Below are 17527 nucleotides of genomic sequence, written 5' to 3'. Positions count from 1 at the left end.
CTAAAAGAAAAAAAAACACTTTATTTTTAAGCTTTAAGTCGACGTGAACATTTAAGGTATGAATAACGTTCCTAATCAGTTCCCCTGATAAAAAAATTACACCTTATGTCAAACATAACCTGACTCGACCCATTTGTAACAAAATGGGTCACTATTATTGTTTATTGAAACTGAAGTTACTTCGTAAATTAGCATAATAAATAAAATCACAAAAATCTTAAATTTGAGAGAAGTCAAAGTTTGAATTCTATATGAATGAATTTTGATTGGTTGGTTTACAAATGATGGAAATTATGTACCATATTCTTTTTCTTTAGCTTTAGCTTTGTGTGGCTATGAAAGTAACAGATACACCTGACTCCTGTGATGGGCAACATTTAATAGAAAACAATCTTCTTGAGGACTTGTCTAACAGGTTTATAGACTGCTTAGTGGGTCTGGTATAATTTTAATATATGATTAGAAATATTAGTTGGTGATCTTTTGTCTTGTATATAAATAAGGTGAAATTTTTTTATTAATTATTAGTTATGCTATATTTTTCCTAGTACTCTTTAGAAACAATCCGAATAAGGTGAGTTACTGTCTTAACAAAAATATTTGGTCAAACTTTACTAACTTCCCACTTAGTGTAGTCAAACACCATACTCATCAACATATTACATACCAAAAAGCAATGCAAAAAATTTATCCAAACCTCAAGTTGTTGTGAGCGATGTTGTGAGCTTCAGAACTCAAACCAATAGTAGTTGCATCTAAGCCAGTCAACCATCCCTACAAACAAAAAACATCCAATCACAAACAACGCAAATAAAATCTCACCACTATTCTCGTTATACCTTGCGCTGATTCGCTTGAGGCGAGTAAGTATATTCGTGAGTCAACAATTAATCATAGCAGTAATCTTATCATGATCTCCAGTCATTGTCAAATTCTTCACAATTCCTTCAACCTAACCAAATACCACAAAACTCACCAACACCATCCAAAACTAAACAATAACTAATAAAACAAACACATCATACATCAAATCCAATCAAAACAACCAAAAATGACCCCTAACCTCAATATGATGTAAGTTCAACCAATAATATGATGCAAATCCATTGAAACTGTGATCATCAAAGAATACATACCTAGTATAAAGAAGTGGGTATTTAGTACCAGCACAACACCGTCTATGATCATCGACCTTCTCGCCATCCGGCTTTACAAATAGAGGAAAGCAAGACCAGTGTGTGTTTGTAACAAATTAAGATCGTAGACACAACAAAAGTCTAGGTAGGTTACTGTAGTAACTAAGCCTATTTTTTTAGCATTTATTTTTTTGTAAAAAAGTTAACTTATGTGCATTAAACACATACCTTAACTCAGGCAAGCTTGGCAGCAAGCCCAGACCTGATAGATAGCATTCCCACTACCGGCACAATACCGGCTATGATCATCGACCTTCCCGCCATCTAGCTGTGAATAAGATGTGTAAAAAACGGTAAATATATATTTTTTTACTTTCTAGTTGTGTAAAAAAAACAAAAACACAATGTAAAAAATCAAAAGATCTTGCTTCAAAGATCAACAATAGTTGCACTGAACATTGGAGAAGAAACTGTCATGACATGTAAATTGGGTCATTCAATACCTCTAAATTCATACACATCAAAATAAACCTAGATCTAATCTCTTTAATTAACATAACCAGATCTAAAAAAATGAACAGATCTAAAAAACAATAGTAGCATGCTGTTAGCATCTTTATTGACCAAAAGCAAGAAAATTAAAACAAAGCAATTGACCACTGTAAAGGATCACAGAGGGTCCGAGAATTCATGCTCATAACTTACATAAACATTCAAAAACCAAAATTCTGTAATCTTTGACTTTTTGATTCAAGTCACAAACAAATACAAAAATGTAAGAGTGTAAGTTATAGAAATCAGTGAATAGATATGCATAATCCGAAAGGATTGTAGCGGTGGATGATTAGCAACGAAACTATCATTAAAGAAGGTATCCGATAATATAACCCTATTCTGGAATATATATCAAGGAGCCACCTTCAAGTCCGGTTTCAAATCAAATCAACCAAATCCGGATTAGGGTTACAGTTCATTTTAGTCCATCAAATCCAACATGTAAATAAACGCGATAAATCAAAACCGGATTCAAAGAGCAACGTTTAGTTTTAAACCCTAATCTGGGACTACAGATCTATGAATGAAACATGAACTTCAAAAACGTACCAGTATGAGATTAATCAAATCCGGATTCAAATCGAAAGGATTGTAGCGGTGGATGATTAGCAACGAAAGAGAATCTGCTCGAAGAAGATGGCGAAATTTGAAGATTGGGTGTTCTGAAATTCGCGTGTTGTAATAAGGAGAATAAGGAGAATAAGGAGAAAGAGGGGAAAACAAATTGCCGCCCATGTACCAATTCTCTGCTCAAAGAGACATGCCACATCAATAAATGATTGCTTAAGAAAAGGACATGTGGCATTAAGTGTATTTTTTTAGTATAATAGGTAGATTGTGAGTTATCAAATCTTTTAGAGTTAAACGCCAGGATAGTACCTATGGTTTGTCTTTTTTTCACCTTTAGTTCCCAACTTTCTAAAATTACAGCTATAGTCCTCAACTTTTCAATTTTCGTTCCCGGATAGTCCTTGTGCCTAACATCAGTTAGTTTTCTCAGTTAAGAGGGTTTAAAATGACAAAAATACCCTTTCCTTAAAAAATACATTTGTGATAAGCCTACGTAAGTTTGGCCAGGTTAATATGTTAATCAAGTTTCAAATTGAAATCATGGCAAAAAAACACGGTCATTAAGTTAAGAGCCCCATTAATCATGCTACAACCCCAAATCAAAACTTAAGTAAACTTAAGGCCAAAATGACTAAGGTAAGCCCTTTAAAGTTAATTTATATAATTCTTGTCTATACGTCATTAGGTGCACACATACGTATTTATAGACAAACAACTTTAAATAACTGAGGAAATTTAATAACTAATCATTCATAAGTATGATATGCTATTATGCAAGGTCTTTAGTAAAACTCGCCTTTATTATGAGCTCTTAAAAGACTTTGGGTGGTAGACCTTAGTTTTAAATTTGAACGTTGGCTAACGGTAACAATTGACCAACCTTCCTCGATCCTGCCAATTCCATCTCGTTACCATGCTAGCGATGACACCATGGCGCCCCCCCCCCCTAAATATGACGGTATGGACGGTGGCGCCCCTCCGGCACTATCGGAGATGAGGTGGCAGGGGTGGCGCCCTCCACACCCTCCGGCCTTAGGTAAAGAATTTACTACTCCCTATGTGTTTGAGCACCCATTCCATTCTATGCATGTTTGCCTAATCAATTTAACTCACATCAAGACTTAAAAATGTGATTTGGTTGCTAGAAATAGTGAAAACATGATTACTTACTTTTTCAGGAGTTTTTTCTTAAAGTAGTGTGTAACACCCTAAAATTTATTAAGAAGGGAGTAAAATGAATTAAATGAAAAATCCCAACTTGGTTGGTAAAATTTGTGTAAATAATTAGTTAGTAATAGAAATGCTTAAATAAAACAAATACATAACTAGAGGGGGTAATTTGGTAAAGATGTAAAGTGAAGGTATTAATGAATAACAAAACTCAAACACACACATTCTTGTGCGTGGCTGGGAACGATCGAACAAAGGGGGAAACAAGGTGAAACCCTTGTTTTGCAAACCCAGTAAATTGAAGTGGAAATTCAAGTGTAATCTGGTGCATGAACTCCGATTTACTCTCCTCTAACCTCGATTATTAAAGTGGTAAGTTTAATTTTCGGAAATCATGATTTGTAGAATGAGGGGTTCAACCCAATCTTGAATTTTTATGTCTAAATGTGAGAAATCTGAGTTAGGGTTACCTTCTAGAACAAGAATCATGTTGATTTTTAGGTTATTTAAAAGATTTTGGTAAAAACCCACTTGTAGTAGTAATGCCATGAAGATGATGATTGTAGATTATTATTAGAAGGATCTGATTTAGGATGAAGGTTATGTGAAAATTTGTTGAGTTTCATGATTTTGATATGAACTAGTAAGATTATGCATAATATACTTGTACACTATGCCTTGTAGATGGTACGCACGCAATGTGTTCGATGAAATGCCTAAGTGAGTTTAGTTATGGTTTTTACATGAATACTTGTTAAGTCGATGTATCTTCTTTATGATAATGGCGTATGTGATTAGTAGACACCATAATGAACTATAAGGAATGTGAAAGTAATGTTTTTGAAAGCTAAAGTATGGGATTATGACATATAGGCACGAAGAAGGAAGGAGGCGCAAGTCACTCGAAGGCATAAGTATCTCAAGATCGCTGTAAGTTCTTTTGAACTTTATTTACTCTACTAGTAGGTTTACGATGATATTGAATGATATTATTTGATAATACAATTCGTGCAATTTCTTTACGGATAAAGATTGGTTAGATGTAAGAGTTTATCTTGAAAAAGGTTTTAGAAGTTATGTTGTAGTGGATGCGAAATAGCAAATCCCTTGTGGATTTGGTTATGCTAACAAAGGGTATGATAAGCTATGCAAGTCGACAAGTTCTAGTTGAACAAGTCGAGTAAGAATAAGCTACTACCCGTTTTGAACGGGTGGTCATGAATGCTATGACAAATGCTTGAAGTTTAATCCGTTATACGGATGGAAAGGAAAGATTTATGTTGAAAGCAATTAACCCAATTAAACGGGTCGAAAGTGTATGCTTAACTCTCAATGAGAATGTTTATGCCAAACCCAATTAAACGGGTTGAATATGTATGCTTAACTCTCAAAGAGAGTGTTTATGCTAAACCCAATTACTTGGGTAGTCGAATGCGTAAAAAGAATGAAAGTTCTTGTATGGATGGAGCTAAAACGAAAGAATTATGATTTAATATGTGTGACAACTAACCTTTAAAATTTGGTTGTTAATGTAGGTAAAACTCTACTCTAGGCGATCTGGAGATTTGGAGCGAGCACGGGCCCATGCTATGTTATACCAAATGCTTCCGCTAGTTTTTGTTCGTCTTTATGGTCCATGACTTGTTATTTTGTCCAACTTTGTTAGTAGTCGTATTTTGCAAAAACTTGTTGTCTTTGTCTTGGGTAGTTTAATGTCAAAAAGGGTCATGGATTGTTGTTAGTTTTATGTGTTAAAAACAGGGAGGCATGTCCGTTTTACGAACGGGTCATGCCCAATTTTCCTAAGAATTTTATTATGTATCAAAGTTTGGTAATTTGATGTCTATAAATTACTTTTGTAAGTTGTTTTGTAAGGACGAAAAATGTGGGCGTAACAAGTTGGTATCAGAGCCTAGGTTTGAGGGATTCGAGCTTTTAACGCGATGCTTGAACTCAAACCGACGGCTCATTCGAAAGTGTGCTCGCTCCAAGATCGCCAATGAGGTAACAATTTAAGTTTTTAGTGAACGCAAGTATGTGTGATGTGCTTGTAAAGTTAAGTTAAGTTAAGTATGCGAAGGGGTAAATATGGAGGGTAAAATGATAAGTTCTAGGGACCGCACGGCTGGAAACGGACCCGAAAAAGAGTTAAAACACTTAAAAATGGAAGCAGTAGCGGATTAACAAATGGCAGGCCGTCGCCGACGGCTGGATGCCCGTCGCCGACGCCACCCCCAGGGCCGACGCCCTATCTGTCTGCCGACGGAAACAAGTGGCCGACGCCACATTCTGAGGCCCGTCGTCGACGGATCCTCTAGCCGTCGCCGACGGGTTGTGCAAATCCGATCCGTGAAATTTCCATGTTTTTCACGTTCTAGCCAAACGTACTTCCCGAAAGCCTGATTCACGGCCCCGTTGAGCCCTTATGGGACAAATTAAGCCATGAAAGGATAAAAGAAAATTGGTGGTAACGGAAAATTTTTGTTTTTTCACATTTAGAGTTACCGGGTTGTCTGAAAGCCTATTTAATGGTTATGTAGGGTCCATATAAGGCCTAATAGATGTATGTAACCACGATTAGTGGTTACGATGGAAAGAAAATTTTAAGGGTCGAAAGGAATGTGTCGGATGACACAAAGGAATGCTAAAAAGAAAAATGAATGAAAAATGAGTAAAGTTTTAAATGTGAGGATGCGAATGAAGTAAATACGGACTAATAAACTATGATGTATTGAAAGCTTGGGAACTATAAATTAAGTTACCATACTTCTCAGAAATGCCCGTTTTATGCTCCTGGCAAGTTAATAGAAGATATAATAAGTTATGTAAGGTTATGTAGACCGTTGGCGATAAGGTAAAAATTTATGAAAATTCGGATGAATGTATGCTTTGATCAGAATTATGCATTAGAGGCGTGTACCTTGTACCTGAATGGTGTGATGCTTATGTGTAATTAATTAATTTGCCATATTACGATTAAGGGGCGAATATGTGCTAAACGCGAATCATATGAGCTTAATAGTAAAAGATACGTTGGAATTATGTTATATGGTTAACTTGAATGGTAATTACCATTGTAGAATCATGAAGCATTAGTATGCGAAAATACGTGAAGGTGAATGTACATATGTGTATTGTTTGGGGGATTACGTAAATTATATGTATGAAATACATAGAATATTAGTATTACGGTCTATCATGTTTTACGTGTTCAAAAGTTTGGAGTATGTAAGCAAGACAGTTGACTATCTAAAATTCAACAGTATAGGAATATTATGAAATGGTCATTAGACACAAAAGCTAAAGTAAAGAGTTGATATGTTAAGTATTAAGTGATTTACGTGTTATGCCTGACGATAGTTTAGTTGTATGGATTTGAAGTGAGATGACTAATAATAAATGCCTTGTTTTTTACGAAATTTGACTAACGAAAGTCAATTAACTTATGAATAGAAAGAAAATGAATAGTTGTATGTATGCTCACATAAGCTAACAGTGTTATGAATGTAATAATATATTAATATGTAAGGATGGAAGTGTTGTCAGTTGATTCAAGTATGGATGGCAAACAGAGTAAGAGGAAGCAATGAGGCAAGCATGAACATGAACGCTAAAGGTAAGTGATTTCGCAATCGCTTCGAATTCATCTACATGAAGGTGTATACGTGTTTGAGTATTCGGAATCAAAGCGGAATGTATAAATAAATGAGAAAGGTTATGGTACGTTTTGTTGAGATTGTTGGCATAATGTTAAACCGATAAGACCTCATTACAAGGGTAAATCGGTCATAAATTTTAGTGAGAAATTCTAAGGCGGAAATGAGAACTTGGTAATGTCGATGAAAGGTATGGGAAGAATATTGTTGGGATGTCAGTTAAAGACATTTTGTAAAGATGTTCAAATTGAGAGTAAGTGCAACATGTACGGAAATACTTATATAAAAAAAAAGGGTATTGGGTGGTGGTTGACCTTATAAGGATATATTGTAGAAGACAGTAAATAATAATTACTTACAAACTTTGGAAATATTACGTAAGAACTGCAACGTGTAATGTAGGATACTCGTTAGTAAGGGACATGCTAGAGAACGTAGGTGAATTAACACCAAATATGGTGAACGAACAAATGGAAATGATATATTAAGAAATGGTCATGAATTGACTGAAGCTCGAGAAAAACACGAGAATCATCTCACTTATGTCCAGTCAAGCTAGCAAAAAAGGGGTCTAACGATTCTTAAAGGATTGGATCAATATAGGCAAGAAGGATAAGAATGAAAAGTTTAAGCTTACGATTGAATGTGAATCAAATTTAAGAAAGAATGGTGGGAAGACCACTAGAAATAGGATGTAGAGTGTGGCGTAGAGACGCGCTACATGAATTAGGACATGGAATTAGTGCTAGAACCCAACACTTGAAGTTGAATGTAGAAGATTAATACGAAAATATATCATAAGAAATGACATGGTAAATGATACGATGGAAGAACGAAAGGTACGGATGAAAATGTTAGAATCTGAGAAATGGATTCAACCATGTAAGGAATGAAAGGTTGGGTCCGTAAGCAAGCACGGGTCAAGCAGTAAGAATGAAAGGTAACAAATTAAAAGTTCGAATCCGTAAATGAAGACGGAATAAGCAAATAAGAATAAAAACTAAAAACGAAACTCAAATGAGTCATACGGGTCAAATGGCGATCGCCATTTGAACCCGGTTTTTAGTGTTTAATTTGTTAAGTTTGTTACTTGTAGGGGAGCATAATGTATGGGCATGCATTGTCGCAATTTGGAAAGTGATAACCGTCGCAAAGTATGGATAACTAGTCAAGGGATTTGACCCGCGACAGATATGTATAAAAGATCATATTTTAATAGGAGCTTAGGGCTCAACTAGAGAACGACGTGTCGGAATAGGATAACTGATTCACATAAGTAAGAATGTATTTACAATTAGACTTCCGAAAGCTCAAACGAAGTGAATGAAGTCCTTGCAAGTATGCAAGTATAAAGTACGAACGTATACCTCGATACGACCACAATAAGTAGGGGGTGTTAGTCTGACCTTTCAAGGTCAAACTACGAAAGTTGGCGAAATGACTAATAAAATGAAGGGATAGTATATAAGAAATGGAATGTATGATATATTTTAGCATGTACGTGAGGAAACTGTGGAAGAGACAATAGGCGAACAAACACCATGCAGGACGCAATTATGAAAGGTTATGTGCTAACTATTTATTTATAGATAATATGAAGGAATTCTTAGTAAGGTGATAGTAATGAAGCTAGTGGAAGGATGCTCACAAATGAGAGCATATTTCATGAATGAATGAGACCAATTCTGGTACGGAAGGTACACTTAAGGAAGTGGATCGATCCGGCATACGGATAACTGGTTTATCCAATAAAGTCAAGATCAGTATAATAAGTAGTTCATGCAAAGAGTTAATAATTAAGTGTTGCGAAGGATTAAAATTTGAGGCTAAACTCAAAAGTTGTAATTAGTTCAAGTAACAGTAGTAACCGTAGAACGATGCTTTATGCTTATAGTAAGCATGAAAAAGTAATTAGAAAGAGGGAAGCTTTGTTTTAATACTACTAAGTTATTAAATGTTTATAGTATGCGTATAATGATATGCTAAGTCCTCATATGAATAAGAAAGTAATTAGACGAGTGTCAGTAATGGGATGACAGGGTTTTCTCATAGTTACAATAATGAACTATATCGTGTATGATACGTGAGTGGAATGAAATAAATCAATTTATTTTGTTAGCAGATGTATGAATATGTTATGCTGAATTAGAAAGATAGAAACAAGCCGTAAACATAGGCTTGTACGACCAATAGTATACATTTGAAATAAATTTCAATGAAAGAACCGCTAGTGATGATGCAAGCTAGGAACAAGCATTCTAAGGTGAAAACGACATTAATAAGAGCTCTGGATCAGATTCTGAGTTACATGCGATCATGAAAGAAATTTACTTAATTTAAGAACAGAGGGACAATGCGTACAAATATGTTTGTGCATAAATGAAACTTTTTGCCAAGATCCGGAATGCATTTAGGTTGTAGTAAGCCTCGTGAATGAATAGATGAAAAAGTAATGGTAGAATTGGTCTAGTTGAAGTGAGAAAGGTTTCGGGGACGAAACCTCTTTTAAGGGGGGGTAGACTTGTAACACCCCAAAATTTATTAAGAAGGGAGTAAAATGAATTAAATGAAAAATCCCAACTTGGTTGGTAAAATTTGTGTAAATAATTAGTTAGTAATAGAAATGCTTAAATAAAACAAATACATAACTAGAGGGGGTAATTTGGTAAAGATGTAAAGTGAAGGTATTAATGAATAACAAAACTCAAACACACACATTCTTGTGCGTGGCTGGGAACGATCGAACAAAGGGGGAAACAAGGTGAAACCCTTGTTTTGCAAACCCAGTAAATTGAAGTGGAAATTCAAGTGTAATCTGGTGCATGAACTCCGATTTACTCTCCTCTAACCTCGATTATTAAAGTGGTAAGTTTAATTTTCGGAAATCATGATTTGTAGAATGAGGGGTTCAACCCAATCTTGAATTTTTATGTCTAAATGTGAGAAATCTGAGTTAGGGTTACCTTCTAGAACAAGAATCATGTTGATTTTTAGGTTATTTAAAAGATTTTGGTAAAAACCCACTTGTAGTAGTAATGCCATGAAGATGATGATTGTAGATTATTATTAGAAGGATCTGATTTAGGATGAAGGTTATGTGAAAATTTGTTGAGTTTCATGATTTTGATATGAACTAGTAAGATTATGCATAATATACTTGTACACTATGCCTTGTAGATGGTACGCACGCAATGTGTTCGATGAAATGCCTAAGTGAGTTTAGTTATGGTTTTTACATGAATACTTGTTAAGTCGATGTATCTTCTTTATGATAATGGCGTATGTGATTAGTAGACACCATAATGAACTATAAGGAATGTGAAAGTAATGTTTTTGAAAGCTAAAGTATGGGATTATGACATATAGGCACGAAGAAGGAAGGAGGCGCAAGTCACTCGAAGGCATAAGTATCTCAAGATCGCTGTAAGTTCTTTTGAACTTTATTTACTCTACTAGTAGGTTTACGATGATATTGAATGATATTATTTGATAATACAATTCGTGCAATTTCTTTACGGATAAAGATTGGTTAGATGTAAGAGTTTATCTTGAAAAAGGTTTTAGAAGTTATGTTGTAGTGGATGCGAAATAGCAAATCCCTTGTGGATTTGGTTATGCTAACAAAGGGTATGATAAGCTATGCAAGTCGACAAGTTCTAGTTGAACAAGTCGAGTAAGAATAAGCTACTACCCGTTTTGAACGGGTGGTCATGAATGCTATGACAAATGCTTGAAGTTTAATCCGTTATACGGATGGAAAGGAAAGATTTATGTTGAAAGCAATTAACCCAATTAAACGGGTCGAAAGTGTATGCTTAACTCTCAATGAGAATGTTTATGCCAAACCCAATTAAACGGGTTGAATATGTATGCTTAACTCTCAAAGAGAGTGTTTATGCTAAACCCAATTACTTGGGTAGTCGAATGCGTAAAAAGAATGAAAGTTCTTGTATGGATGGAGCTAAAACGAAAGAATTATGATTTAATATGTGTGACAACTAACCTTTAAAATTTGGTTGTTAATGTAGGTAAAACTCTACTCTAGGCGATCTGGAGATTTGGAGCGAGCACGGGCCCATGCTATGTTATACCAAATGCTTCCGCTAGTTTTTGTTCGTCTTTATGGTCCATGACTTGTTATTTTGTCCAACTTTGTTAGTAGTCGTATTTTGCAAAAACTTGTTGTCTTTGTCTTGGGTAGTTTAATGTCAAAAAGGGTCATGGATTGTTGTTAGTTTTATGTGTTAAAAACAGGGAGGCATGTCCGTTTTACGAACGGGTCATGCCCAATTTTCCTAAGAATTTTATTATGTATCAAAGTTTGGTAATTTGATGTCTATAAATTACTTTTGTAAGTTGTTTTGTAAGGACGAAAAATGTGGGCGTAACATAGTGTTAGTGGAAAAAGTATTACCATTTTGATATTCCTTGAAAACTATTTACCAAAATAGTGTTTTTTTATTTTATATTTATCTTTCCTTTTAACCAGTATAATAAACTTTTTTTTTTCTATTAAATCAATCCACTCTCTGCGTTTTTATTCTTTTATTATACCTTTTTTATCATTCGTTTATTTTTTATAATTAAATTATTAGTGTTTTATTCTTTTATTATCCATTTTTAAATCAAAGCAATATGTTTTTATTATACCTTTTTTTATCAATCGTTTATTTTTTATAATTAAATTATTAGTGTTTTATTCTTTTATTATCCATTTTTAAATCAAAGCAATATGTTTTTTTTATAATCAATCCATTAATGTTTTATTTTTTATTTTACTTTTTTTAATCAAGCCAATATGTTTATTTCTTCAAACAACATATATTCTGAAATCAATATATATTCTGAAATTTGACAAAAAGGAATAAAACAAAGTGTATTTAGAGTTTCTTATATACAATTAACTAGAAGAACTTAGAAAAAAAAATAAATTGTATATCAAACGGAAGGCGATCAAATTTGTGAGTTGGCTACATCTCTATATCTATCTACTAATAAAAAAAATAAAAATCAAGAAATTATTTACAAACAGATGGGTTGGATACGATTGATTTTTATTTTTTTGATTTAGTAGATAGAGATAGAGATGTAGCCAACTCACAAATTTGATCGCCTTCCGTTTGATATAAAATTTATTTTTTCTTTTCTAAGTTCTTCTAGTTAATTGTATATAAGAACTCTAAATACACTTTGTTTAATTCCTTTATGTCAAATTTCAGAATATATATTGATTTCAGAATATATGTTGTTTGAAGAAATAAACATATTGGCTTGATTGAAAAAAAGTAAAATGAAAAATAAAACATTAGTGGATTGATTATAAAAAAAAAACATATTGCGTTGATTTAAAAATGGATAATCTATACTATATAATAAAAGAAACCTATTTTGGGACACTTGTCATTCTCTCATTTAATTGATTAAAATTATAATAACACTAATAATAATAATATTTAATCTAAATTAATACAAATTTTTATTATTAATAATATTTAATCAAATCTAAAATCTAATCTAATACAAATTTTTATTATCAATAATATTTAATCAAATCTAATAAGAATTCATACGAATTCCAAAGTTGATATTAACTTTCAAATAATTAAAAAAAACCACCAAACATCACAAATGTTTCTGTTAAGTTCGATTAATTAATTTGTTCAACAATCACTATTATCTTTATCATTCAGTACGGTTAACAGATTTATCATCATACAACCTCCCACCTATTCAATCATATGATTTTTCAATCTTATATTAACTAAATAAATAAAGATTAATATTCAGTCTTATCCTACTTTAAATATAAAAAAATTTGTTAGTTCAGATTAATATTCAATCTTATCCTACTTTAAATATAAAAAAAATCCGTTAGTTTTTTTAAATACATTTTTTTATTATTTGGTATATAAAATCATATTTATTCAACCCATGTAATACACGGGGGTTTTAAAAATATAATTTTTTTATTATTTGGTAAACAATATTACATTTATTCAACCCGTGTAATACAATGGTTTTAAAGATATAATTTTTTTATTATTTGGTATATAATATTACATTTATTCAACCCGTACAATACATATGGTTCTTATAGATATAACTTATTTTATTATTTAATATATAAAATTACATTTATTCAACTCGTGCAATAAAGGAGGCTTTTAAAAAGATAATGTTTTATTATTTGGTATATAAAATTTATTTATTCAACCCGTGTAATAAACGAGGTTATAACCTAGTAGAAGAATAAAACACTAATAGTTTGATTATAAAAAAATAAACATATTCGGTTGATTGATAAAAAAGGTATAATAAAAGAATAAAAACGCAGAGAGTAGATTGATGGGTTATTAGATTTTATCACCACTAACTATTGGCTATTGGTCGCTGTCATCCCCAACTATCACTTTGACGCCTGTCACCCCCAACTTAACACTTAGTGTGTTCTGTTACCACGTCGTTAACTGATCACTAACTTTTGATCCTGTTACTACACTTTTTTCGGGTGTCATAGGAATCTTGGGAAGGTTTTAGGGATCTTAGGACACCCCCCCCCCCCCAAATATAGTAACATGATCAAAAGTTAGTGATCTGGTGACAGAACACCCTAAGTGTTAAGTTGAGGGTGGCGGACATCAAAGTGATAATTGGGAGTGGCAATGGCCAATAGTTAAGGGTGATAAAATTCAATAACCTATTGATTTAATAGAAAAAAAAGTTTATTATGCTGGTTAAAAAGAAAGATAAACACTATTTTTGATAAATAGTTTTTAAGGAATAATAATAAATACTTTTTCCATCATTTTAGGAAAAAACTCCTTTTTGAGTAACCAATGCTGAGCAGTTAATTTGAAGTCAATCTAAAATTGAAGTTAAAATATTTTTGTATTTAAAGCATTAACATTCAAAGATTAACCACTTAATCATTTTCCATATATTTAATTAAGTGGGTGTATAAAAGTACCCTTCCTTTGACAGATACATTAACCGCGAAACCATGAAGCCTTATTTCAACTTCCCCTTTCTTCTCCAATTTTCAGTTTTGTTTGTTCAGTTGTATGGCGGTGCTTCAAGCTATGGTGAAGCGCTGTCGAAATCGATCATGTTTTTCGAAGGCCAGCGATCTGGGTTCCTCCCAAAGGACCAGCGGTTGAACTGGCGTGGGAATTCGGGACTCGGAGACGGTTCCGCTGACAATGTGGACCTCATCGGCGGTTACTATGACGCCGGAGACAATGTGAAGTTCGGTTTTCCAATGGCCTTTACAACCACGATGCTAGCGTGGAGTGTGATAGAGTTCGGAGAGATGATGCCACCGGCAGAGTTGAGGAATGCGTTGGTGGCGATACACTGGGGAACGGATTATTTGCTGAAAACGGTGGCGGAACCTGATCGGATTTATGTGCAGGTACGTACGGTTCTTAATTATTGTATTCTTCCGCTTAGGATATTGGTGTATTAATTACTGGAATAGGAATGCTTGAATATAAATAAATAAATTAATGTAGGTTGGTGATCCTGTAAAAGACCATAACTGTTGGGAGAGGCCAGAAGACATGGACACGGATCGGACGGTGTACAGAGTGGATGCACCAAACCCTGCGTCAGATGTGGCAGGAGAGACTGCGGCGGCTCTAGCAGCCGCATCCATGGCATTCCGCTCTTCTGATCCTGGCTACTCACAGACCATCCTAACAACTGCCATCAAAGTCTTCGAGTTTGCTGATACTTATAGAGGGGCTTATAGCGATAACACCGATATTAGAAGCGGTGCTTGCCCCTTTTACTGTGATTATGATGGATATCAGGCAAGTGTATCATCATATCAATACAGAACAAGTTTTAAGCAGAGAACGAATGTATAAATCTTATATATATATATATATGATTTTGTAGGATGAATTGTTATGGGGAGCGGCATGGTTAGCAAGGGCGTCTGACGATGTAAAGTATATGAGTTACATAGAAAACAATGCTAAACCACTTGGTGCTGATGAGAATATTTATGAGTTTGGATGGGAAAACAAGCATGCTGGTCTTAATGTTCTTGTTTCCAAGGTAAACTTAACGCTTAATTCAAATATCATTTTGTGGTCGAGTTTGAAATTTAGATTAGTCAATACAAACGGACCAAGTCAAGTATTGTCATTTAGATATTGAAATTGAAAACTTGATGAGATGTTGGAATTCACCTTTGGACTGGAGGTATGATGTTGCTAGTTAAGATACTGACTTTAGGTAATGTCGTTAGTGATTCAACACTAATACCTTGAACACGCATTTGATTTGGTCCGTTTTAGTGACCAACCCATTTTCCAAACTTAGCAAAAAATAACTCACTTGTCATCATCACATTTCAAAACAACCGGGTTCTTCATATATTGTTTTATTTGATTTTCGGTTAATAAAAAATGCAGCAAGTGTTGGAAGGGAATGTGTACGCGTTGGAGTCGTACAAAGCATCGGCAGAAAGCTTCATATGCACATTATTACCAGACTCATCTTCATGGCACATTGAATATTCCCCAGGGGGTCTAATCTACCGTCCAGGTGGAAGCAATTTACAACATTCAACCGCCATCACATTCCTCATGCTAGTTTATGCAAACTACTTAGAGGCATCCTCAAGCTCAGTGAATTGCGGTAACATAAGTGTGGGACCCGCCTACCTTCGCGGATTGGCTAAGTACCAAGTGGATTATATCCTAGGGGAAAACCCTAAGGGAATGTCTTATATGGTAGGGTATGGCAACAACTACCCGCAACGGATTCATCATCGAGGCTCCTCTCTACCATCGGTCTGGAACCATCCCAAACCCATTCAATGTAAAGAGGGAACTATTTATTTTAACTCATCCGACCCTAATCCAAATGTTTTGATTGGTGCCATTGTTGGTGGGCCCCAGGAGGATGACGAGTATGGCGATGATCGAGCTGATTCCAGAAAATCCGAGCCTACAACCTACATTAACGCACCATTTGTTGGCGTCTTAGCATTCTTCAATGCCAACCCTAGTCTAACCCAAGTTAGCACGCCAAAATAATAGAAAGGATCGATCAACCAAGCATATGCTAGCTAGCTACGGAATTGAAGTCTCTCGTCTTGTGCTAAGCCGAACAAGAGGGAAGAGATAGATCGATCAACCAAGCTTTGTGTCTTTTTTTATTTTTATTTATATATCATTATTATTATGTTAGTCAATTTTAATGATGTTTAAGGTACGCATAATTGAGTTTTTTTTCCGTAATGATGTTGATGGAAAAAGTAATTACCAAAATGGTGGTGTGGAAAAAATATTTATCAAAATAGTGTTTTTAAAAGGTTTACTTGTTTCTCACTCATAATCTTATTGGATAAACACAATTAATTAAATAAATATCAAATTAATAATGTTATTTGATCTCTCATGTAACTTACCTTTTTGTTAAGAATCTTACTGAAACTTTTTTTATATTTATAAAACTTTAGTTTAAAAAATGATATTTTGAAAATCTAAAAATAAATATTTAATAAAAAAACCTACTGCGTATGATTCTAATAACTTTAACTATACCCTCGTTACTCTGTACTAAAAAAAAAAAAAGCTCAAAATTCACTCAAATTTATATATGATCATTCCTAATATTTCTTTGGCTTATTATTTTTATATAAATAACACGATATCTTAACTTATTTAGTTCAAACTATTTTTAATCACCCATTATGTTAACTTATTTTCTCTCCAAATCTAGTTCTCAAGGTTTGGGTTAGGCGATATGTATTCCTCCCATCTAGTAGAATATAAGAGAAACAAATTTTACAATTAAACCGGTATATATAAAAGCTTTTCTTATATTATGTTTTAAATTAATATAAAAGGATATCGAATAATTATAGGGTTCATTATAAAATGTGTTGAACGTATATTAAACTAGCTAGTTTTAAAATAACAAATTATATTGTGTTATGTTATGTGTTGAACATATATTCAACTAGCAAGTTTTAATATAACAAATTATATTGTGTTGTTTATATAAAAAATAACATAAGCGGAAGGAATTATGAGAGTGGTCGTATATAGATTTGAGTGATTTTTTAGTTTTTTTCTTATTAAATAAAGAGGGTGTACTAAAGTCATTCAAATCATATGTAGGTTATTTTTAATTAGCTACAGATTTTAAGATTTTTATTGTAGGTTTTTTTTTAAGTAGATTTAAAAAAAATAGTCTTTTTTCAGTATTCTTAAAAAGATAAATTTGGTGAGAGACTTAATAAAGCAATAGTTATTTAATGAATTGGGCTTATCCAATGGGGATAGGATTGAGAAACAAATTAACCTTCAAAAACACTATTTTGGTAAATATTTTTCTTACAACACCATTTTGGTAATAGTTTTTCCATCAACACCACTATGGGAAAAAACTCAATAACGTTTCGGTTAACAAATATTTGCAGTT

The 17527-nt window shown here is 33.5% G+C and overlaps 1 protein-coding gene and 1 long non-coding RNA gene across 6 annotated transcripts; both read left to right on the top strand.

The window, feature by feature from the left end:
- Positions 1-3668: 3668 nt before the first annotated feature.
- LOC110884692 lies at positions 3669-11425 on the top strand. Of its 5 annotated transcripts, none has more exons than XR_002561445.2 (5): positions 3669-3803; positions 4305-4361; positions 6978-7047; positions 10454-10510; positions 11116-11425. It is a non-coding gene; the product is annotated as an uncharacterized LOC110884692 (long non-coding RNA). The 5 variants fall into 5 exon arrangements; XR_002561449.2 differs by having other exon boundaries at positions 6969-7047; XR_002561448.2 differs by lacking the exon at positions 6978-7047.
- A 2674-nt stretch (positions 11426-14099) lies between these two features.
- On the top strand, positions 14100-16361 carry LOC110884691 (endoglucanase 24). Its single transcript, XM_022132414.2, has 4 exons — positions 14100-14498; positions 14599-14898; positions 14987-15148; positions 15508-16361. Exons 1-4 carry the CDS (start codon positions 14193-14195, stop codon positions 16132-16134), a joined length of 1395 nt encoding a protein of 464 aa, XP_021988106.1. The 5' UTR covers positions 14100-14192; the 3' UTR covers positions 16135-16361.
- The last annotated feature ends 1166 nt before the right edge of the window (positions 16362-17527 follow it).

The sequence above is a fragment of the Helianthus annuus genome, chromosome 10 (assembly GCF_002127325.2).
Source record: "Helianthus annuus cultivar XRQ/B chromosome 10, HanXRQr2.0-SUNRISE, whole genome shotgun sequence".
Lineage (NCBI taxonomy): Eukaryota > Viridiplantae > Streptophyta > Magnoliopsida > Asterales > Asteraceae > Helianthus > Helianthus annuus.
Note: the sequence above shows the minus strand (reverse complement) of the source record. Positions and strands in the feature narration are given on the sequence as shown.

Coding starts and splice junctions, on each gene's coding strand:
- LOC110884691 (XM_022132414.2), top strand. CDS start 14,193: ATGTTTTTCGAAGGCCAGCGATCTGGGTTCCTCCCAAAGGACCAGCGG. Junction 14,899..14,986: donor GTGATTATGATGGATATCAG/GCAAGTGTATCA, acceptor ATGATTTTGTAG/GATGAATTGTTATGGGGAGC. Junction 15,149..15,507: donor TTAATGTTCTTGTTTCCAAG/GTAAACTTAACG, acceptor TAAAAAATGCAG/CAAGTGTTGGAAGGGAATGT.